At 42.4% G+C, this 23,839-nt stretch overlaps 1 protein-coding gene across 2 annotated transcripts in view; it reads right to left on the reverse strand.

Moving 5' to 3' along the window:
• PLAG1 (PLAG1 zinc finger) overlaps positions 1 to 23,839 on the reverse strand; it is a 51,903-nt gene that overhangs the window by 8,506 nt on the left and 19,558 nt on the right. Inside the window, exons 2-3 of one of the 2 annotated variants that reach the window (XM_061438782.1) lie at positions 3,379 to 3,477; positions 88 to 446 (exon numbers count right to left, since the gene is read on the reverse strand). In XM_061438782.1, the coding sequence (XP_061294766.1) occupies positions 88 to 329 (242 nt within the window). In that variant the 5' untranslated portion in view covers positions 330 to 446; positions 3,379 to 3,477. The remainder of the gene's footprint in view (positions 1 to 87; positions 447 to 3,378; positions 3,478 to 23,839) is intronic. The other variant, XM_061438783.1, reaches the window with a different exon arrangement.

Here is a 23,839-nt window from a genome sequence, read left to right on the forward strand (position 1 = left end):
GGTGGATACAAATATATACGTTAACAATGGCTTCAAATAGCCAACATAATAGAAAATAGAATCTGAAAGACAAATAGAGTTTAATACCTTTGTAATTTGTACTTAGAAACAAAGGCTTTCGTGCAGTCTTGTTGTATGCACTTGTAGGGCCTCTCTCCTGTGTGAGAGTAGGAGTGCACCTTTAATTTCTCAACACTGTTAAAGGCCTTGTCACACAGTTGGCAAGGAAAGTTTTTTCTTGGTTTGGTTTCACCACGCTTACGTTTCCCTGAAGGGACTTTCTGGGTATCTCTTACTTCTGACAAATCACCAGGAATGACAGTGGCCATCGCAGCCTAAAGCAGGCCTTCTTGTTGGACACTTGGGAACTGCCCAACTCCACTAAATGATTTAGCTTTAGGTGGCTTCTCAAGTTTCATGTGGTCGTAAAAGAAAGCAAAAAGGGACTGGAAAAAAAAATAAGAAACAACTAGTTTGTAACTAGATTTAATTTTTAAAAGTTTTACTTGCTATGTGACGCTTTTGAATTAAAAAAGAAAGAAGAAACCATAAAATGGATTCAGCTGGTCTAATGTAATATCTTTAGGCTTCTTTTATATTTGTCAAAATACATATTAAGGCATTGCTCAGAATGAACAGTTCACAGATCCCCTGAGATCCCACCTGACAAACGTCGTACTCAGGGAGAGCAGCAGGGAACCCTCAGGAATCATCAAGACGTGACACTGAAAGTAGCATCATTAAAGCTTCACTTTTTACAAGGACCCAGAGAACATAAATCTCGCTGAGAACATAAAAATGTTTCCACGTATGTTTTAATGTCTAAAAATCCTCTTAATTTGTGCGAGGCAGCTCTAGCCACAATTTGTGTTGTAGAAGAATATAGATAATCAGCCAAAAACTCTTTTAGGCACCTTGTGAACCATTCAGTCCAGGGAAGGAGTTCTTAAGACAAGAGACACCAGAGGCCTGAAAGAGTTGAACTCATTGCCCAAGGTGAAAATCAATTCTTTACATCAGTGTCATCACACGAAGAGGGGTTTCTGACTCAAGAGTAGAAATGACTTGTCTTCAGGACAAATATGCATTCTTGAGGTGGTGAAACGTTTTGGTGTTATGTTAGGTGAGGGTCACGGCTCCCTGTCTCTTGGGTGGAAGCAATGATTTGGCTGAAGTAATTTTCCCCACTGTCTTTCACGTCATAGAAGATGCTGTTCATGGGGCACCCAGGGAGAGCGGATGACCAGATATAGGGGGCTAGTCTCTGACACACCTGTGACCTGTGAGAGTGGTAAGCACAATACTTGTGCAGGGGTACATCAGTGTGGAGGAGTCAGTTTGAAAAAGGTGGGTCAGAGTTTCAACTCATTATCAGTGCTTTGAGAAAGAAAGAATGAAATGTATATTGTGTATGGCAAAGAGCATGTCTACTTAAAAACTTACATTGATTGAAAACTTTGAAAACTTGTGGACAAGAGATAGTAAATATTATCAACTGTATTTCTCAGAGGAAGAAACCAGCTCCTCAAAGATCCATTTGATATTAAAAAGGTAAACGATTCCTCAAGTTCATGAATGCTAGTTTTTAGCAGGGTACTATATTTCTAAGAGACACAGAACTGATAATACCAGCAACCTCTTTCAAAAAGATCTGACTTTAAATTGAAAATTGGCAGGTGGCTAAATGTTATCAACTACTGATCAATTGGATTTCTCATCCTATTATATATTCAAAAAGCAATGAAAACCAGTTTCTATCACTTGTGTTTTGGCATCAGACTGACGCTTGCCCTCACGAAAAGTGGATGGATTTAACCTATATTTTTGTAAAATTAAGTGTACATTGCAATTGACCCTGTTGTATTTTTAATGTAAAGACTGTCCCTAAACAGGCAAAATACAGCAATCATCTGCTCGTGTGACTAAAGAGTAAAGCATGGACGTTGAGTTAATCGGTGTCTGAGTCACACAGCCTTTCTTCTTCAGTAGGTAGACACATCAAGGCTTTCTTTCACGCCTGTTTCCTCTGCAGTTTAAAAGTGACATTAACACTTTTTTTCACACAACAGCAGGGTACAAATTCAAGTCCTCACATACTGTGGAATTATGTGAGAAATAAATATCAGAAGATATTGGAAAATAACCCACGTATTTTCAAGTACAATGTGACCGTTACCAAGAAAGACCTTAGACTTGGTCATCAAAAGCCTCAAGAAGGTAAAAAGACTGAAAAAACACAGAGGGTTACTGCAGAGAAGAGAGCATTTGTACCCAGCTATTATGTGAAAACTGGATAAATCTTAATTACATTGAATTAGTGCACAGTACTTTTTGGGTAGACTATATCCTTCTACTTTTCTATGTATTAATTCTATTAATTTTTAAGAGTTTGCTATTTTGAGAAACTTCAACTAAAAATTATCTTAATTTATCTACTTAAAAATTGTAATATGTATTAGAACTACATGTAACTCTGTTCTGTATTTTCCAAGTCTCCTGCATATGTGTTATCATACTTTTCATAATTTAAAAAATAAAAAAAAATTTTTTAAGTGACATTAACACAATTAATGCAACTGACATCACTATTGCGAACACAATGTGTTCCCTCTGGTTTTAGATTTTTCTGAATCTCAGCGGCTTGTTCTTTCCCTGTTATATTTTCATTCAAGACACAGCTTCTCTGCCTCTCTCAGAAATATCTAAACAGCTATTCTGCTGTAACCAGTAAAGACAATGTAAGTTGGTATAAAGCATTCTGCCAAAGCAGGAAAAAAGAGTAATGTTGACTTTCTAACATGATGCTTTTGTGCATCTATTTAGAATGGTGTGGGAAACAAGCTGTTAAATTTTGCAACTGTTAAGTCAACATGGAATACAAAGTATCTAAACCCCCATGTATAAGTAATATCTGAAAATATTTCATAGACTGGTCATATTTTGCCATTATCATGTTAGAAGAACCCAACTATAATTGGGCCGAGAATTCCAGTTGAGAAAAACAGTTTTTAAGTTATTGAAAAGAATGTACTAAAACTGCATCATGATGCAGCAAACAATTGATCCTATGAAAATTGGTGACACTCAATATGGAGTAACACAAGAATTCTGTTATCTTTGGATGTACAGACTGAGCAATGAAGAATTGCATATTTCAAATATTACACTTTTCTAAGACCAGCTGAAATTTTTTCATGGCTAACAATATCATTTAACTCAATATACTGCAAAATTTAAATTACTTACAGTGCATTTAAAAACTATAGGATAAAGTTGTGACTCAACATTGTATAAAAACCCAAATTTATAATATGCATATCAACCAAATACTTCAAAGATACATGCATAGAACTGTAGTGATTTTTGTTCAATGCATACCTGATGATGGATGGACGAAGCCTCAGACCTTGATCTTAGCCAGTCCCATTGACTCTTCGTGGAAGAGAGCGGAATCCAGTCCTTCCCATTTTGGCCAACCTATGAAACAAAAAATAAGCATGGACTACACTCTAAACGGAACCAGTCCGTAAGTGATGGAAAACACGGGATCAGAGAATGGCGATTTCATGACACATGCTTTTTCATTCAGTACTCGGCTGAAGAGTCATGCATTAATTTTTACCAGTTGCAAATCTTTATTAGTTCTGAGCACATTTACATGACCAAATTAAGGCAGAAATGAAAAGTAAGACAGTATTACCTAGATAAATGGCATCTCGTGATGCTGAATGACCCCACACTTTCCCCCAAATTCAATTTTTTAATTCTAACTCGCCTATTCAGAGAAATGCCTGTTAGGGTGACTGTAAACCAAATGGATCAAATTTTCACGAAGCTAAACACTACTCAAGAACAGACAAGCTCGGTTCTCTCTTGGGGACAGCGCACCAGCAGCCTGAGCTCAGAACAGCGGGCTCCCTGAGGAGAGCACCTCCCAAGCTCACACTGCCCATGCTTGTGCAACACAGGCTTCTACGCTATATGTGTGTTACCTGCAATAGCCCCCACTTTATTTCCAAGGATGCTGCAAGCGCTGCTGACATGTGGCAATAACCTTGCACTCCTTAGATTTCAAAAGCATGCAAGGGAAGTTAAATATAGGTTTCCTACAGGAGAAGGGGTATTTTAAGAGATCGATGTTGAAAAACCTTAAAATATCTTAAAAATGCCTATTAGTAGCAAGATCCTTAGTAGACTAAGAAGACACATTAAAAAAAATCTGCTAATAATTCCTGATTGTACAAGTAAATGTGAAAAGAACAAATAGCAGAAATGGTCAAAGAGAAGGGGAAAAAAGTAGAGAGTACAGGGCACAGAGAAATAAGTAAATCCTAAATGGTTTAAAGATAACAATTCAGGAATCATGATTATGAGAATCTGAGGAGAATATAAATCCAATACTTGAAACAAAATAAGCTTCTCCGATGACAGGTTAAATGACAATAACTTTACTTAACATTTGAGGTGAAGTGAAGTGAAAGTCACTCAGTTGTGTCCAACTCTGCGACCCCACTGACTGTAGCCTGACAGGTTCCTCTGTCCATGGGATTCTCCAGGCAAGAATACTGGAGTGGGTTGCCATTTCCTTCTCCAGGGGATCTTCCCGACCCAGGAATTGAACCTGAGTCTCCTGCATTGCAGGCAGATTCTTTACCGACTGAGTTATGAGGGAAGCCCTAAGATTCTAAACACACATTTAATTAATTTCCCCTGAAATCAAATTTTCACATACTTTAAGAATTTGATGATCTGTAGATACAATATTTAACAGAGGGCATTCAAGCATCAATACAAAAATACTACAGGTATATGTGAAAGCATTATTCTCATAGTTTAAAAGACAAGAGAAAACAAAAATTTAGACTAATAAAGGATGCTCAACAAAGTTAAAGCAAAGGCTCCATTTTTTGGTAAAGCACAGAACATGCATAAATGGAAGAACTGAATTCTGCACTTCAAAACTGCAAAATGATAAATAAACTTGGTGAATACTTACTTGCCCAGGGCACATACTGGGTTTTTGGTAGGGCAATTAAGAATATGAAAGCCTGTGTTGCACGTTATGCTAGTTCATAATATAAATACCTTACACAGTGGAGGGTGTTTTCATCTCTATTACCTCCCTGGAACTCAATGGGTCTGAGAAGCAGATGCTTTTATCACTATGTCCATTTTAAAGTGAGAGGCCCAGAGAAGCTGAACATCTTGACAGCATGTATGTGGTCAAGAAGGGGCCAGTGTCCTATGTCGGTCTTATTCTACTGCTTTGTAGACGGGCAGGCTGGCAAACCAATGTGCAAGTGGATAAATCCTCTCATTACACTTAAAAGGCATGAAGAAATAGGAGATGGTCCTCTTTTCTCTATCAGAGCTGCCAATATGACCCCCAAACAGACACACCTTTAAGATTTAAAAAGCTTGTTTTAAATAATGACAGTTTGTAAAGTAAATTTAAGGTAATTTAAATAGCAGTTAAAGTAACAAGTAGCATATCTGTCTCAGTGGATAATGATTTATAGGTAGAAACAAAAATCTAAAACTAAAGTAGCCTAGTGAACAACAATTTTTCTTCCTTTTTTCCCCAACCAATATAAAATTTACTGCATCTCAAATACATCCATAAAATTTTTATTTATGCTTACTGTTCAATGGCATTTGTAATAAAGAAAAAATCCTTTAGAGTCAAAATAATTCAGTACAGTTTAAAATTACATCTATTTTGATTTGAAATGTTACAATAGTCTACAAATTACTCCACTTACATATTTTACACCCTGAAATAAAATAACAGACATCATTTTCATTCATTTAATCACAAAACATAATTCCAAAGTCATGGTTAATTTCCCTGAATTCAGCCTAATTATTTTGAGTTCTTATGACAGGCTAATTATTTCCTCAAACAAAGGAAACCAGAAGCTGTTTAGAGTTTATAACTATTTGGCTTGGCATAATAAACATAAATATATAGTTTCCATTCATGGATTCCTAACTAAAATGTCAACTAAAATTACCTGTGTATTCTCTTTTATACTGTTAAGAAAGTCTTTAAAAAAGCATTATGACTGAAAAGTCTGCAATGAAATTCGCACTCCAGTTTTTCTTTTTTACATATCAAAGATAGGTTACCATGCTTTTCCAAATAATTACAAAGTTCTTTGTCTTGATCTAAAGAATCATAGAGCAAGGTAGAAAACATACATACACCTATTTTAAATTACCCTAAGATGAAGTAACACTCTTCAGAATCCCTGCCCAGTTTTTGCTGGTACCAGAACAGATGTTATTTTTCCTAGGGCGACTTTGCATACACAAAAACAATAATTAAAGAGAATATAGTGTGTGCGTGCACACACACAGGTTTATTATCTCCCTGTGTTTTACATTCTGAAATGGTGACTCATGCAGAAAAATAACAAGCGCAATGAATCATACATCAGAGGGTCTACTAAGATGAATTCCTAGGAGGATGCTGACAGAAGAAAAAGCTTGAATTAAAACTATTTCTGTACTTTGTACTTTAAGTTTCACAGTTCTGACAGTTGTTTCTCTGAGAGCTGTGAATTTTGACAGTACTTACCTGCATCGATAACTCTTTCATATTTAAGCTAGAAGTCAAGCATATACTTTGCTAATTAAGGGCAAAAGCTATCATAATCAAAGTTTCAGTCTCCTTTATGCTAATCATAAAACTCATTAGTAAACAATTAAGAAAATGTCAACATTTGCTTAAAACATGTTTTTTATGTATAGTAAACAGGTGGGTTGGAAAAGGAAATTTACTACTAATAATTTATATGTATAAAACACAATAAAGCTTTGAATAATGTGAAAGAAATTACTAACATGATAACATAATTGAAGTCAATTCTGAGGGGCAACAGCATACTTAGAACACTTCTTTGATACGGTATGATAATGTGCAAATTTTTACAGCATTTGGTTTTTGGAGGTCTGTAAAATCCCTTATTAAGAATAACAACTTATCTTGTATGTATAAAAACCTAAAACAGAAGTAAAAATAGACTGTAGGCAGCATTGGGGCAGGAGCTGTATTAGTTGTATTCAGTGTTGTTTCCCATAAAAGGAAGTAAAATTTTTGCTGAGTGAATGAAAATAATTAAAGCAAGACAAGTGCTTTCCAGCAAGGAAGTGAACTTACAGGCTCAACCCCCATAGTAGACACAGGACAGAATGCATGTATCTAAATTCAAGTAAAAAATAATACAGTGTGGATATAATTTGGTCCAATAAACTAAACGTAAGCCACTAGAAAGGGACTTCCTAAACAGCTATTTGTAAGGCCTTAGATTAAAACAACAGTGAAGTGAAGTGAAAGTTGCTCAGTTGTGTCCGACTCTTTGCGGAATTCTCCAGGCCAGAATACTGGAGTGGGTAGCCTTTCCCTTTTCCAGGGGATCTTCCCAACCCAGGGATTGAACCCAGTAACTGCAGTTAAAACCTGTCTGAAATACTAATTTTGTTTCATAGAACAAGCATTCTCTGACTCACTTTACTGTTAAGGAGTCTATTAGTATGAGTGTATAATATCAGTTTGGTCCCCATTCATTCCTAAAGCAAATTTTTAAAGTGAAGACATGCCTGGAGCCTGTGTCCATGCCTAGCATGGAGCAGGAAGGATGGCTACATGGTTAGGCAGTTAGAGAATCTGTGATGCCACAGGACAGGATGGAGCAGGGCACATGCCCAGAAGCAGGAGACACAGCAGTGAGCAGGGCTGCGCCTGACCTGGCCTGCCAAGTAGTAACCAGGTACCCAAATGTCTCATTTTACACCCGGAATACTGATAATCACAGAACTAATCTTCCTATCTTTGATGTCGTTAATGAAAATCCTTCAACTATCAGGATGCCTTTTTGGAATTGCTTTATGTGGTATTTTCATCTTTTGAGCAATTCATTAAAAAAAAACGGTTCTAGGACAGCCCTTCTGATATTTACCACACGATGTAGCCCTACAGTATTTTGAAAGACTTTAACATTTAATATACAAATACTGAAAGCCGACAGAGAAGTGAAAGGAATTGCAGACCTATTTGTGCTTAAGAACCAAGAGGAAAAAGTCAACGGATTCCAAAGTGGCATCAACAAACTCCGATGTCAGTTCTCTCCTCTGCACAATGAGGATGTTCCTTTTGGGGCCACCTTGAACTTGGGTGTGGGATATTTCATTTTCTAGAGTCCCCAGAAGAAAGAATAGATGGCTGGATGAATAAAACAAACTTATCCAAATAAATTTTATCTTTCAATTCAGAAATGTCTTCCTCGGTTAATTTATTTGGTTGTTGTGTGTATGTGTGCTTAGTTGCTCAGTCGTGTCCGACTCTTTGCGACCCCTATGGACTGTAGCCCACCAGGCTCCTCTATCCATGGGCTTTCCCAGGCAAGAATACTGGAGTGGGTGGCCTTTCCCTCCTCCAGGGGATCTTCCCCACTCAGGGATTGAACTTGGGTCTCCTGCACTGCAGGCAGATTCTTCACCATTTGGCCACCAGGGAAGCCCTTTTTTTTAACGGTTGTATATTCACATAAAAAAAAAAAAAAACACAACTAAAAACTACAGATGGGTGCTATCTTAGAGCATTTTCACTTTCTTCATCTAGACAATTAGTATTTGCAAACAGGAAATGAGCACAGTATGATGCAAAAGAGAAGCAAAGATGCCAGAGAAAGAGCGAGAGAGCAAAAAATGTCAAGTACACCTGAATACAGAGTTAAGATTGCTTAATCACAATTTTATTTCTAGAGGTTTTCTTTTTTTTTTTTTGCATAAAGCATTCCCAAAATAGTGGTGCTCAGGCTAGGATTATAAAGCAGGTGTCACAGGTCAGCTCAATTTGAAAACTGCACGTGTCTCAAATTGGGATGACTTGTTTCTCTGTTTTTCTTACCACTGACCCCTTAAATTCCTAGGGCAACAAGAAAAATGCTGGACACCAACTATAAAAATGTTCACACTGAAGGACCCTGAACATTTGGAGGGCTGCCTCCGTGCATGGATGGTTAACAGCCAATGCTGTTAAAATGACAAATACAGCATCACCCAAGCTTCGAGTCTGACCTCCCCAAGCACGCACACTGAATCTGTCTATATGTTCAGAAAGAGTACACATTAGAACAAAAGGGGTAAGGAAACACAGTTTCACCAAGTTACAAAAGCTCATGCAGAGAATTAGTTTTAAGCCATCTCAAAGTCGGGTGCGCTGTGGATGTCAGCTTATGTTGTGGTACACAGTAAGGCACAGATGTTGTGAAGTGTGACCAAACAGCAAAAACACAAAGGAACCCACACCCAGGAAGTTTCCACCTGTGCCCTCACCCTGTCCTTCCTGTGTCTGTGTGACTGTCTGGGGGCAAAAACACTTCGATTGATTCCTACCAAGTTGAAGGTGAATGGGATTTGTTCCAGGCAAGCCTGTTAAGCCAGGGGCGGCCACTGCCCCTGCCACCAGAGGACCCCTGCCCTCCCCCAGCTGTCACAATTAGAAGAGACCTGATAATTCGATTCCTCGACCAGTTTTACTTGAGACAGGGTGAACTTTTTTCAGAATGAAGCTTTTCAGAACACTATGTCTCTGAGATTCTTATGTCTAACATGGAGGGTCAAGTCCTTGTTGAAGTGACCTGTTTCTCCCCTGGGACTGTAAATTCATCTGCAGGGAGAGACCACAGGTCACCCCCTCCACGTCCCTGGCACAATGCCAGATGCTGGATGAACATGCATGGACCACACTTGAGTCCCTTTGAGGAACTTCAGGAATCAAAGCAAGCAGGTGAACATGTTGTGGGGCTCCTGAAATTTCAAGTGAGTTTCAAAGCAAGCTGAGAAGACAAGCCCCACAGGAGGAAGATGTTAGTTCCGCGCTGGGGTGGAGACCTAGTGAGCATTTGCAGCCGTTGGGAAGCCATGGATGTGGAAAGCTGTGGAGATGTGAGCACATCCCCTCGAGGTCACCCTGTGGGTGACCCAACGGGCAGGGAGGCACCCCTGGGCGGCACTTGGTTGGCCTGGACTTTTAGAACATTTCTGCTGTTGAATGTTCAGCTCCATAGCTCTGTGAGCACATGCAACCTGTCTCCACTGTGATTTACTGTTGGGAAATGAATGGTTTTATGGGAAAGAAAAAGGAACCAGGTAAAATTTAAAAACCTTAACAGAGGATGTTCTTTATGTGATCTTCAACGGGGCGGGGGATGATGTTGAAAATGTCAGAGGTAATTTTTGACCAGTTACAGATTAAAAGAAATGAGAAGGGAGAGAATCTGTGTGAACAGAGTTGGCTAAGCAAAAGAAATGAAAAAAATTTTCTTTTTCTAATTGCTCCAAAACAGCTTCATTCAAAGCAAGTGTAAAAGTTACAATGAAATAGAGGAAAAATAAAAATCCACAACCCGTAACACTAGAAAACCATTAACATCTTTATATATAACTAAAAATATTTACAACATAGGAACAGCTCTAAGTTTATTCTGACTTGATTTTTGTGCTGAGATTGGGGCATTTCAGCCAGATCAGTTTGTGGGCCTTTCATCTGATCAGAGCTCCTTCCCTGTGAACTGTGAGACCCTGCCTGGCCCTTGGCCTCTGGCCGTGTCCCCCTTTCCCAGGCACGGCCCGCCTGCTGTTGGTGCAGTTCGGGTGACTCGAGCCCATCCTCTGGCACTCGGCATGGCCATCCATGTCCTTCCCATCCCAGGGCTGAGGGTCCAGGCCCCTAAACCTCCATCCTGTATTCAAGGTCTTGCTGACAAGACTTACCTGGTACCAAATCCACATGTGCCTGGATTTCCAAGTATGGCTATACTGTGATCTGAGCCACTGAGCTGCCCCTACAGGCTGCAGACTCTAGCAGCCTGACTGTGTCCTCTTTCCAAGGTCAGCGAACTGTTGCTGTTCCACCGGGATCCTTATTCTAGCATCTGCTGCATCCCACCTGGCAGGGCCAGCCCTCTCCCCACCTGCTCGGAGGTACCCGGACCCTTCCCAGTGGATAGAAAGAGATACAGTGGAAACTCTGGGTAAGACTTGGAGGAGGAAGAGTTCATCTGCGGGCTGTTTGGGGAATGTGGACAAATAAGCTTTTACAGCAGCTCTGCGTTTCGTGCACGAGACAGGGGAAAAATTGCTCGTTGCCAGGATTCCGATCCTTCTGTGAGACCGTAACTATTAATGAGGTCCTGATGAGCACGATACATTTTGATGGACCTAAGAATAGTAAGTGGCATGCTTATTATGTGGCAGGCTTTCCAAAGCTTTTAATGTCGTATCTTCTATTATGAAGAAACTGGAATAAGTAATCACTTGGAAAGCCGTGCCATATAATGATAAAAGCCACCTACCGGGGGCTCTGCTCCCAAGTCTAGCAAGGCAACCTTATTAATAGACCGTCACAGAGTGAGGCATTCTGGGTGCCAGATACGGCCAACACACCACCAAGAGGCGACCTAAAAAGAAAAGAAGAGTTAGTCTCAAGTTCCAAAAGTCACACCAGCTTGGCTAATGGCACATGAACCACAGTGCTGTTCTTATTCATTACCACTTATTCATATCTTGATACTTTAGTGGGAAATCTAGCTCAGAATCTGTTAGGAACAAATGTGAATCAAAGAAAAAATATTTACAGTACATGGAAAACTGAAAAGTAAACCAATCAATATGCCTTGACTCATGCACTTTCCCCTTGAACCACCATGAAATTATCTAGGTTGTTCATGTTTTTAATTCAGTAAAAGAGTCCGCGTTTACTGCTGTTTCTCAGAATTGCTGCTTGTTTTCTTCATTTACATTTTAAACACATGCACTATTTTTGCTGTAACACGTTTTTGAGAAAAACCTTTAGGGTTGTGTATTTTGTTCCGAACAACAGGTGAGGGAGAAATCCCGACAGATGAGTGTTTCCTTGTGGGCTGTGTGTTCTCGGGGAGGGGAGGTGTGTGGGTTGAGGACGGCGTGCAAACCTAGAGCACCCCCGAAGTGGAGGCGGAACAAGGACAACTGGTACCCAGCCGCTGAGCTGGTCTTCAGATAAGGCCGTCACTGGTTCTAAGGTGAATTCGCAGATGGAGAGTTCATCGTCAGCAAAAAGAAAACCCCAAGTGAACTCTGAAGCCTCTACTGTGAATCTTGTCCTCAGCTTCGTTATACCGTGCAGGTGATGGAGACCTATGTCTGTGGTGCTGACTACCGGGAAAGAGGCACCACGAGCTCCATGCAGAAACCATCTGCTTCACTCCCCTGGACCAGGGGTCAGCGCGCAACCATACATAAGGCCATATTAGCATGACAGATCGACAGCAGAGACATTATATGGTGTAAACTAGGAACACAGAGGGTCAGAAAAGGAGAAGACCACTACAGGCTTGTGCTTGAAGAATGTACAATAAAGAAGAAGAAAAGGGGTGTGGGGAGCACACTGATAAGCCAGGACTCAGGGCACCAGTGCAGGTTACATGCAGGCCAAGGTGACCCCTGGCTGCATTGGGGTGTAGTCATGGACATCATAAGCGTCCAGATGAGAAAAGTGCAGTGATGTCCGAGGCTGGGGGCTCTTACACCCATGTACTGTGACGAGAACAAAGTGTGAGACAGGTAAGGGATCCACGGCTCTGAGAACAAGTACCGGGGAGATGGGGTGGATGTGGGGAGCAAAAGCAGTGGGGGGAGGACAAGGGGCATGGAGTGCTTGTCCCATGGGCTGCGGAGGACTGTGCTGGACGAGCACAGAGCTGAAAACCAGCAAGAAGAAGCCTTTCCAGAGAGAGGCCACCGGTGTGCCCGACAGTATCCACACAGGAGGTGAAGGGAAGGTGGACAGACAGCCTCCTGACACAATGATAGGATGAAACCGGCCTTCTGTGGTGGGTGGGGGCGATCAGGCAGAGCTTCGAGAAGGAAAAGGTGGCAAAACCCACAAAAAGACAGGACTGCGAAGAGTTCCAGAACCACCCTGCACTCGTGTGCAGAGTTCACCACTTAGGAATGATGGCATCAAGCTTCAGCAAGAAAGAGGGTGGACCAGGCAGTGAGGAGACTGGGGCCAGGAGTGGGCTCCCCTCAATCTGGGTGCCAGCAGAGGGACAGGAAGTGACCTCCAGAGAAGACAGACTTCTTTTCAGAGCTTTGTACTGGAAGAGGAGAAAAATGGTAGGGCGGTGGCTGGTGGCAGTCAGGTGCCTGGCAGGAGAGAAGGAGCGAGCTGGGGTACTGAGGATAGAGAGGCGGGAGGGCAGGGGCAGAAGACAAGGCAAAACTGTGCCCAAGAAAACAGGTTTTCATCTACGGTGATTACAGATGTGGGAGAGACACACACTAGTCCTGCAAGTTGTTGGTAAAAGGGGTAAGGGGTGTGAGGAGCTGGCTTAACTTGGTCAGTGTCAGCAGAGCCAAGCAAGAGGGTGGTGTGGATGTTTAGGATGGGGGAGGAGCAGGGTGCCCAGCCTGGGGACAGTGGCCAAGGTTAGAGTGATGCTGTGGCGGACAAGAAGGGGGTGTCTAGAGGCATCCCTGAGGCTTTAATATAAACAAACAAAACCTGCCATAAAAATTAAAAATTTCTTAAATAAGATATAAGGACGTGATGGACAGCATAGGCAGTATAACCAATATTTTATAATAATCTGAAATGGATTATAATCTATAAAAATATTGAATCACAAATTGTATTCCTTAACATAACATTGTAAATCAACTATACTTCAAAAAAGAATTTAAAGATCAATTTAAAAAATTAAGTTTCTTAGCTATTACTGTTGGGAGTGTAAATTGTTGAAGCTTTTCTGGAATATGTTGTAGAAATAGGTACTCAGAGCCTTTTAAGTGTCCATTTATGCTGATCTGATAAATAATTTCTAAAAATGTACGGAGAAAAACCAAGAAATAAAGATTTAAATATAAGCATGTTCGAAGCATATTTTAAGCATAAAAGTTTAAAAAAAGAATAAATTGATAATGTCTAATAAAAGGGGTGAAGTAGGATATGTCTATGCGATAAAATAGTCAGCCATTAAAAACAATGAATCACATGATTAAGCACCAATATAATGCTAATAATTTTTAAAAGCAGGACACAGAATACACTGTGATTCCAATTTTCTAAAGTACACACTTGGAACTACTCCTCCCCACTCACCTCACAATACCCTTAAATGTCCCTTGCTAAGTTATTTTAAAAAATTAGCAAGATATAGACTTTATATTCTTCTGTATTTTACAAATGTCTTACTTTTACAATTAGGAAAAAATAATTTTACCTCCCCACCATAAAAAGCTTTTTCAGATAATGATGCTGGGAAAAAAAAGAACTTGTATCCATATCTCATTCCATATACAAGTAGACCATGGACACAAACGTAAAACCTAAACCTATAAAAATTCTGTGAGCAAACAGGATAAAGATTTTGTGACATTCAGTAAGTCAAAAATTTTTTGGCTACAACACAAGAAGCACAACCCATAAAGCAACAAATTTATCAATTAGACTCAAACTTTAAAACTGCTCTTCCAAAAGACAATGTAAAGAGAATGAAAAGACAGGCCACAAGAAGACTGGAAGAACTCTGCAAAGAATGTCTGTGATAAAGAACCTGTATTCAGGATATACAGAGAACTTCTGAAACTCAACAATAACCAAAGCCAATAAAAAAACGGGCAATGTTTGAACAGACGTTTTAGCAATGAAGACATATGGATGACAAATAGGCACATTAAAACATGCACACCATCACTGGATCATGCTGCTAAGTCACTTTCAGTCGTGTCCGACTCTTTGCGACCCCCAGACCCCCAGACGGCAGCCCACCAGGCTCCCCCGTCCCTGGGATCCTCCAAGCAAGAACACTGGAGTGGGTTGCCATTTCCTTCTCCAATGCATGAAAGTGAAGAAAAGTGAAAGTGAAGTCGCTCAGTCCAACTCCTAGCAACCCCATGGACTGCAGCCTACCAGGGTCCTCCGTTCATGGGATTTTCCAGGCAAGAGTACTGGAGTGGGGTGCCATCGCCTTCTCCGACTGGATCATAAGGGAAATGCAAATCACACCACAAGGACACACTGCTGTCTACACACTAGAATGACTACAATTAAAAAAAAAAAACAACTGACCATCTGACTGCATCAAGTGCTGGTAGGACTCACACCACTGGCCGGAAGGTAGAAATGTACAATCACTTTTAACAAGTTTGGCAGTTTCTTAAAAAGTTAAATATGTGCCCATCATGTGACACAGCCATTTCACACCTATGTGTATACCCAAGAGACAAGAAAACATATGTCTGTATGAAAATTTGAAAGTGGATATTCAGAGCAGTCCTGTTTGTCAAAGTGAAAAACTAGATAAAACCCAAATGCCCATCAGTGTGTGAATGGGTAAACAAGCTGTAGTAGGTTCAAACAATGAACTAATCACCAGCAATGAGAAGGAATAGAGTACTGATATACACAATAACAGGATGAACCACAACATAATCAGGCTGAGTCAAAGAAGTCAGGCAGAAAAACAGGGGCATGTTACATGATTCCATTTACACACCATTCTAGGAAATGCAAGGCCATCTACAGTGACAGGAAACAGCTCGGCGGTTACTGGGACGGGATGGGGCAGCAGCATTCAGAAAAGGACATGAGCAAAGCTTTGGGAATGACAGGCGTTCTCACTGCAGTGTCTGCGCTGCTGGTTTCATGGCCGCATCCCCGATGTCCCTGCCTGGCAAACCGTGCACCTTCAGTGCGTGCTGTTACTAGACACCGATTATGCTTCAGCGCTGCTGCTGCTGCTCAGTCACTCAGTCATGTCCGACTCTGTGACCCCGTGGACTGCAGCCCACCAGGCTCCTCTGTCCATGGGATTCTCCAAGCAAGAATACTGGAGTGGGTTGCCATTTCCTCCTCCAGGGGATCTTCCCGACCCAGGGATGGAACCTATGTCTCTTGCATCTCCTGCATCAGCAGGTAGATTCTTTACCACTACTGCCATCTAAAGCTAATAAAAGAAGGTAAGTTTTCATACTGAGAGAAACTTAAAATTGATGAGTCTCAGAAACAAATCATCATATGAATTTGCTGGAGTCTGCACAAAAAAACCCCTCTACTTTTCTGTGAAATGATAAACTCATCAACTAAATTCTTCATAAGGGTTATGACTCAAAATGACTAAAATCCTTCCTTCCCATTCAGAGAGGGTAAAAGAAAAAAAAAAGATGAGCGGGATCCTGGGCTAACTGTTAGAGTCACATTCAGTCCTTACTAGAAAGGATAAGATGTCCGGGCCGTTTTCAGAGCAACATTCTCAGCTGTCGCCCTTGGAGGAAGCCAGCGAGGTTCACCTGTTTCTTGCACACTGGCTGGCACATCATACTCGGTGATTTAGAGGCTCCGGGAATACACTCTGCCTGGAACTGAGACCGACACACAATAAATAGTCTGGGGCAGGTTCTATTTATCAAATACCAAAGAAGCACTCAGTGGAGAGCCACGATTCAGCCTGGGGACAGACCTTCTAAATATATTAATTAGCAGTAACCTTAAAAAGAAAGAAGTGTCATGCTGACTGGGAGGCCTGCTTTTGATTAACTAAAAAAATAATAAAGTAACAGTTGAGCCAAGACAATCAAAGAACGAGTAGGTTATCAGTCAAGCACGGGCAGGTAGGGGGTCAGGAACTGCATGGTAGGTCTGGGTGACTTCAGGCAATTTGTTTTTCATAGCCAAGAGAGAAAGACAGGAGGAAGCTGGAGATGGTGGAGGAGTCCTGTATGAGGGCTGGACATTTTAAATTATTCTAATTTAAAATTATCCTAAATGTGGGTGTCTGTATAACATGTTCCCTCCCATCCCACTTCCATCCCCACACACAGTTTTAAATCATTCAACAAACAGCCGACCTCTGTGTGCTTGTCTGAAACAGAATTTTCCTACCAGTTGTTTTAGGTTAGCATGTTTTCTTTTAAAGAAATGTGATCTTCCTTACTTAGAAACTCAGGCCATTGCAGTGTTTGCTGATAGGTATCAATAATTAACAAAAAGGGGTTTACACCCATCAGTATGAAGCCTGAGGGTCCTCTCCCCTGAAGCCCCAGTCAGGACTTGGGGGGCTCCTTCCGCACACCCGGCCCCCCACACTCTGATAAGGACTGAGTGACCAGGGCTGTGTGTTTCCGTCACCGTGACCAGTGCAGTCTGAGGATCCATCGTCTTCACGATGCTCCTTCGGAACTCTGACTTGGAGAGGGCCTCAAAACACAGACTCTTACCCGGGTTCAGGGCCAAGAGAGTGGGGACCAGAGGCACAGGCCCCAATTTCTGAGAGTCAGAACCGGGCCTGATCCTGCTGGACCCTTTTCTAAGGGCAGGAAGGGACCATGCAGGCCTGTGAGCATTATCTGGGGACATACCTAGATCTCTAGTGGGATTTCTCAGGGCTCAAGGTCCCAAAGTCCCCTATTCGGTGGGTGACTCAGGATTAAGTGCTGACCCCAAATGGCTGGATGTGCGCTTAAAGAAAAGGGTTCATTTTTTTTCTCCCTCTTTACTGGCACAGGCTCCTATATAGAATCAGAGCTAACAGAATCTCTGAAGGACAGGTAGGGCAGAACTATGTGTGAAGAAGTGTTTGGTCACATGTGGTGTGAGATGCATATGAAAACTGATACCTGTTGAAACAACTTACTTTTGATCGTCTCTTCTAACTGTGGTAAAAGATTATAACACACCTGTGAAAACAGTAAGATTACTACAAACCAGAGAAAACACCTACTTTATCCAGGTACACACTAAACCCAAATTCCTCACTGTGAATGCTGTGACATGGAAACGCCTTGTTCACACAGCGTCTTGAATTTGTCCCCTCCCCACAGTCTCCTGAAACTGAAGCGGGCTTGGCAAGGGTTTGTGAACTGAATGGCATCTTGCACAGCCAGGCTGGTGGAGGGATTAGGGACAGAGGGAAGGAGACAGCAGTCCTATATGTCCTCGGCTAAGTCTGACACAATGAAGATGGCTGCAGTCTTGGACAGTAACTTCCCATGGTCTCAAACAAACAACGTGTGTTTTCTGAGGTTTCTACATGATATTTGCATTATTCTCACACTCCTGCTCACCCTTTGCAGAGGAAATGTTTCTAAACATCTTTGTGACTCCATGGACAATAGCCCACCGGGCTCTTCTGTTCATGGGATTCTCTGGGCGAGAATATTGGAGTGGGTTGCCATTCTCTTCTCCAGGGGATCTTCCCCACCTGGGGATTGAACCCAGGTCTCCTGCACTGCAGGCGGATTCTTTACTGTCTGAGTCACCAGGGAAGCCCTGGTGTTTAGATGTAATTTTAACTAAATGTATTTACATTGGGCTGACCTTGTCAAACAGCTCTCTCCAGCAAACGCAGTGTTTGCCAAATTTATCTACAGGCACCTGCCACTATCCTGGACTTGCTTGTTTTTTTTTTTCAAAAACTTTACTGGTATTGATGAATTGGGAGTTTGGGATTAGCAGATGCAAACTATTATATACAGGATGGACAAACAACCAGGCCCCACTGCAGAGCACAGGGAACTCGTCAACATTCTAGGATAAGACATAATGGAAAAGAATGTGAAAAAGAATATATATACACATAAATAATGGAATCACTTTGCTATACAGCAGAAACTAACACAACACTGTAAATCAACTATACTTCAATAAAATAAATTTTAAAAATAAGTTATTAAAAAACTTTACTGGCACTGATTATATCATTAATGGACTGATGACCCAGAGACCTGAGCATGGATTTCTTCGTGTATTGACCGACGCCATATTAACATGCCTCATGGCCTTTCTAGACCTAAATATCCTTAACTGTAAAGAGAGCACAGTCAGTTGCAGATTAAGTGGGCTAACCAGGACGTAAGGTGAAAGTGGCCACAGAAAATCATGGTGAAGACAAAACGTGTCACAGCAGTGCATTGATGGGTGACCCTTCTGCTTTCTAAACTGAAGCCCACTTAGATAACAAAAAGTCAATCCATGCTGGGGGCGAGGGGGAAAGGAGCCTTCGGGGGTGACAAAAGACAGCAGAGAGACTCTGGGGTCTGCCTCCAGTGGGGTCCCTGGCGAGGCCGCAGAGAAAGTTCCCTCAGAGCCAAGATCCTGCCTTTTCTCATTTGTTTCCGCATCCCCGCTACCTAGAATGGGGGGGTGCATCGAGGTGCTCACACATGTGCTGATGGCACAGGAGGAGGAAGAGAAGGGGGCGGGGGGAAGCTGTCCTCCTGTTGGCCACGTGGACCTGTGGAGGGGTACAGCTGCCCACCCTACTTATTTCCCTTTGTGAGCAATGAGAAACTGGCTGAGCATTTAAATGAAACTCCCTTGGGTTCCCTTGGGGCCCAGCAGTCAGGAGCACCTTGCCGTGGTTCCTGGCTGGGCCCACCCTCACCAGACACTGGGACGCTGCAGTCACTGTGCCACCTGGTGGCCATGCCGAGAACGTTCGTCCTCCTCAACTGAGGAGAGCCGCCCCCACCTGCACAGGACCTGGAAGGTGCTGTCCAAACACACTTCCGGATAAACACACCCGACTACATCTGCAACAGATCACTAGTAAGGACCCCCTGGATGGCACAGGGAACTCCACTCAGTACTCTGCAGTGACCTTTATGGGGAAAGAATCTAAAAAAGAGTGGATACATGTATATGTGTAACTGAGTCCCTTTGCTGTATAGCAGAAACTAACATGGGGCTTCCTAGGTGCTGGTGGTAAAGAACCCGTCTGCCAATGCAGGAGACATAAGAGATGTGGGCTTGATCCCTGGGTCGGGAAGATCTCTTGGAGGATGAAATGGCAACCCACTCCAGTATTCTTGCCTGGATAATTTCATAGACAGAGAAGCCTGGAGGGCTACAGTCCACTGGGTCGCAAAGAGTCAGAGGTAACTGAGTCCACATGCACACATGTAGCTTATTTTATACATGACAGTTTGTACCCCTTAATCCCCTACCCCTGTATGGCCCCTCCTGCTTCCCTTTCCCTATGGGTACCCTGGAGCAGTGAGGCCAGCACAGGTTGTGAGGAGGGGCGGACACTGGTCACACGGGCAGAGGGGAGAATATCCCCGAGGAGGACGTGGCATCTCACATCATTGAAGCGCAGGTTTTGTTAAATGTTGTGGTTATGCCTGGCCCTCAGTCTTCCCCGTGTTGTTCTGCCTCAGGGTGGAAGGACCTCTCTCCACCGATCAAGTCTTCTGCCAGGGAAGCTGCTGTTGTTGTTCAGTCACTAAGTCGTGTCCGACTCTTAGTGAGCCCATGGACTGCAGCATGCCAGGCTCCCCTGTCCTTCATGATCTCCCAGAGTTTGCTCAGATTCATTTCCAGAAGATCTCCACATAACTCGCATCAGCCTCAACCTGACCGATTCCTTTATGGCAGTGAGAAAAACCTGCCAACCTGAGAATGGGCACAGGAGACCAGACGGCTGTGCCTGGGGAATTTCAGCAGTTTAGGGCTGTGAGGGGACCCAGGAGGGAGGAACATGGCCAAGGCAGGGCCAGGAGCGGCCACACCATGTCACCAAGTCATGGTGGGGGCAGGCCTGGGGCTCAGCTGTTACTTTAACACTACATATGTGGCCACGGAGTCACCTGGTCGCAGAGGCGAGCAGTTCAAGGAATGATGACACGTGGCAAAGCATTATGCAAATAGGAAGTATTTTCAGGATGTATTGTGATTTCAGAGTATCCTGATTATGATGTTTGAATATTTCTAATACTTGAGATTTCTAACTGACATCCCTTCCATAGTTATAATGCAAGACACCAAAAGAGGTGCCCATCTGAATCCTTATTTTTTTAAAAAAAGGAATTCGGGGTAATGTGAGTAATTACTCCCTTAATTTATGTGCTTTGCAAATTCTAATTCAGAATTTGGCAGGTGAGTTTCTCCCACCTCATCCTACCATGAGCTTGAAGTATTAATACACAGTGATCTTTTATTTAAACCAAAACATCAATGATCTAAAACAAAGGGAGAGGACAGAAAGGAGGAACACAAGTCCTGAACAGCCCAACAAAGTGTCCCACACCCACGCACATCACACACCACACTGTGGAGGCGGGTGCTGTGCCTTCCCATACTCAGGGCCAACCTCTCAGGCAAAACCCCAACAGGTTGGGTTGCTGCGATTTTTGGTGCAGAGAAGACTAGAAGCCTCGGGTGTCAAAGACAAATTAATGACGGCTGCAGTGGGGGGACTGCTAAGCAGGGGCAAGATATGAAACTTAAATATACACGACGGAAATAAAAAGCATAGACTATGGTCATGGCCACACTGGGGAGAGCTAAGGAAATGACCACTCACAGGTACTACAGGCAACTTGCAGAAGTCAAACTGGCCACACAATGGCCAAGTAAAAGAAGGCATTTACCATTTTCTCCACTCATTTCACACCTGAGAGTTTACCTGAAGAAAACAACATGAGACACACATAACGATTTAAGCACAAGACCACCCCTCACTAGCATCAAGTGAAGACTAGACATAAGCTACCTGGCCGACCACAGGGAAGGCTAAGTACACGTGGTGCCCATTCAAAGGATGCTGTGAATTCAAAGATGCTCCTTCAAAGGAGCCTAGCTTCTGAGATGTATGTAGAAGTAACACAAAAGTATGCAGGAAATAACCTTTAAACGGGGTTAGCATACACGATGAAGAAGGTCCCAATTTACAAAAGTATTGCACAGGTTCAAAGAAAAATTATACTAGAAGGAAATACCTGTTAGTGCTGAACATCATTTTTGATGATGTGAATATCAACATTCCACCAGAAATAAGATATCACATATCTAGATTTATTATATGTATATCAATGTCATTCTTATTGCTTATAGCACTTCATTCAAAATTTACTTCTTCCACATTCCACCTTTTCCACTTTTCTTTCTAGGAGACTTTAATGTGTTTGGAGGCAGAAAGCAGAACCTGATTCTCACATATAATGAGGCAAGTAAAGTAATATCCAACAGAGATGCAGTTAACAAATTACAGACTTGTGGGAAACTCTACAGGACAAAATCAAACCCCAAAAAACCCCAAAAAATCAATTCTTCAAGAAAATTTTAAGGGGAATAAAAAGAAGAGGTAACCTACAGATCAAAATAGACTTGAGAGATATGTCAACTGACTATATCAGTCAGTCAGTCAGTTCAGTGGCTCAGTCATGTCCAACTCTTTGCAACCCCATGAATCGCAGCATGCCGGGCCTCCCTGTCCATCACCAACTCCCAGAGTTCACCCCGACTCACGTCCATCGAGTCAGTGATACCATCCAGCCATCTCATCTTCTGTTATCCCCTTCTCCTCCTGCCCCCAATCCCTCCCAGCCTCAGAGTCTTTTCCAATGAGTCAACTCTTCGCATGAGGTGGCCAAAGTACTGGAGTTCCAGCTTTAGCATCATTCCTTCCAAAGAACACCCAGGGCTGATCTCCTTTAGAATGGACTGGTTGGATCTCCTTGCAGTCCAAGGGACTCTCAAGAGTCTTCTCCAACACCACAGTTCAAAAGCATCAATTAGGTCTTACTGGATTTGAATCATGCAAATTGGTTTTTTTTTAAAAAAAAAAAAAAAAAAAACGAGAACTGGGAAGAATGAAACACTATATTTGATGACATTAAGGCATTACTGTTCTTTTGGGGTGTGACAGTTGTATTGTGACTATATCTTTAAAAAGAGTGTACGTTTTGGAAATACTTACCAAAACTATATGAGTGATGGGAAATAATTCTGTATTAAATTAGTGGGCATGAGAAAGGGTGGGCGTGGGTAGGAGGACCACACTGTCCCCCACAGAGGTGGTTACTGCTGAAACTGGTCATGGGTAGATAAGGATGCATTCTACTGTTCTCTCCACTTTTGATTTTTCAGCATTTTTGACATACTCAATAATAAGTTTTACAAAACGTCTCTAGATGCAGCGCTAAACTTAACCTCCACAATAAATCTGTACGGGATGTACTATAAATTCCACGTGCTGTGTGTGTGCTCAGTCGTTTCAGTCATGCCTGACTCTTTGTGACCCCATGGACTTCAGCCTACCAGGCTCCTCTGTCCCTGGGATTCTCCAGGCAAGAACACTGGAGCGGGTTGCCATGTCCTTCTCCAGGGGATCTTCATGACCCGGGGATCAAACCAGCATCTCTTGTGTACAAACTCCCATGGATGCTCAATAAAACCTAGGTGACGATGATGAAGTCAGAAAAGATAATATACATGTGCAGTTTCTGACTCACAACTTCTGTGAAGGAAGGAATTCACAGGATTGTATCTGAAACCCTGACACAGAGTCACAGACCAACCAGTCACTCTACATGCTCTGCTGAAGCCAGGAAATTACCACTTGAAGCTTGAGAGGATGTAAAAGTAATAGAAACAAATACCTTTATTAGTCACGGCCTTTGAACTGTGTACATTATTTTCCACAAATAAATATTCTGAGAGAGGGTTTTCATGATTCAGGCTTTCAAACAATCATTTAGCATACAATGGCTGGGTCATTTTTAACTGTAATAAGACTGAAGGCTAAATCAGTCTAGCAAGATCAGAGAACCGTGTCTGGCTGGGAAGGGGCTGAACACAGAGGGATGGAGGTGGTGGGCACCCCACAGGAGATGGGCCCCGAGTTGCGGAGCGAGTTGATGGACCAGCACCCAGGGGAGCATCACACAGGGGAGGGGGGTGATGAGCACCTGCCAGGCTTGGCAGTGGGGTGGGCCTGTGTGCGGGGCGTATGCACGCACTTGCTCACACACATGGGAGCCTGAAGTGGTGAGGTTTGAGAAAGGAGGTGAG

This window comes from Bos javanicus, chromosome 14, assembly GCF_032452875.1.
Source record: "Bos javanicus breed banteng chromosome 14, ARS-OSU_banteng_1.0, whole genome shotgun sequence".
Classification (NCBI taxonomy): domain Eukaryota; kingdom Metazoa; phylum Chordata; class Mammalia; order Artiodactyla; family Bovidae; genus Bos; species Bos javanicus.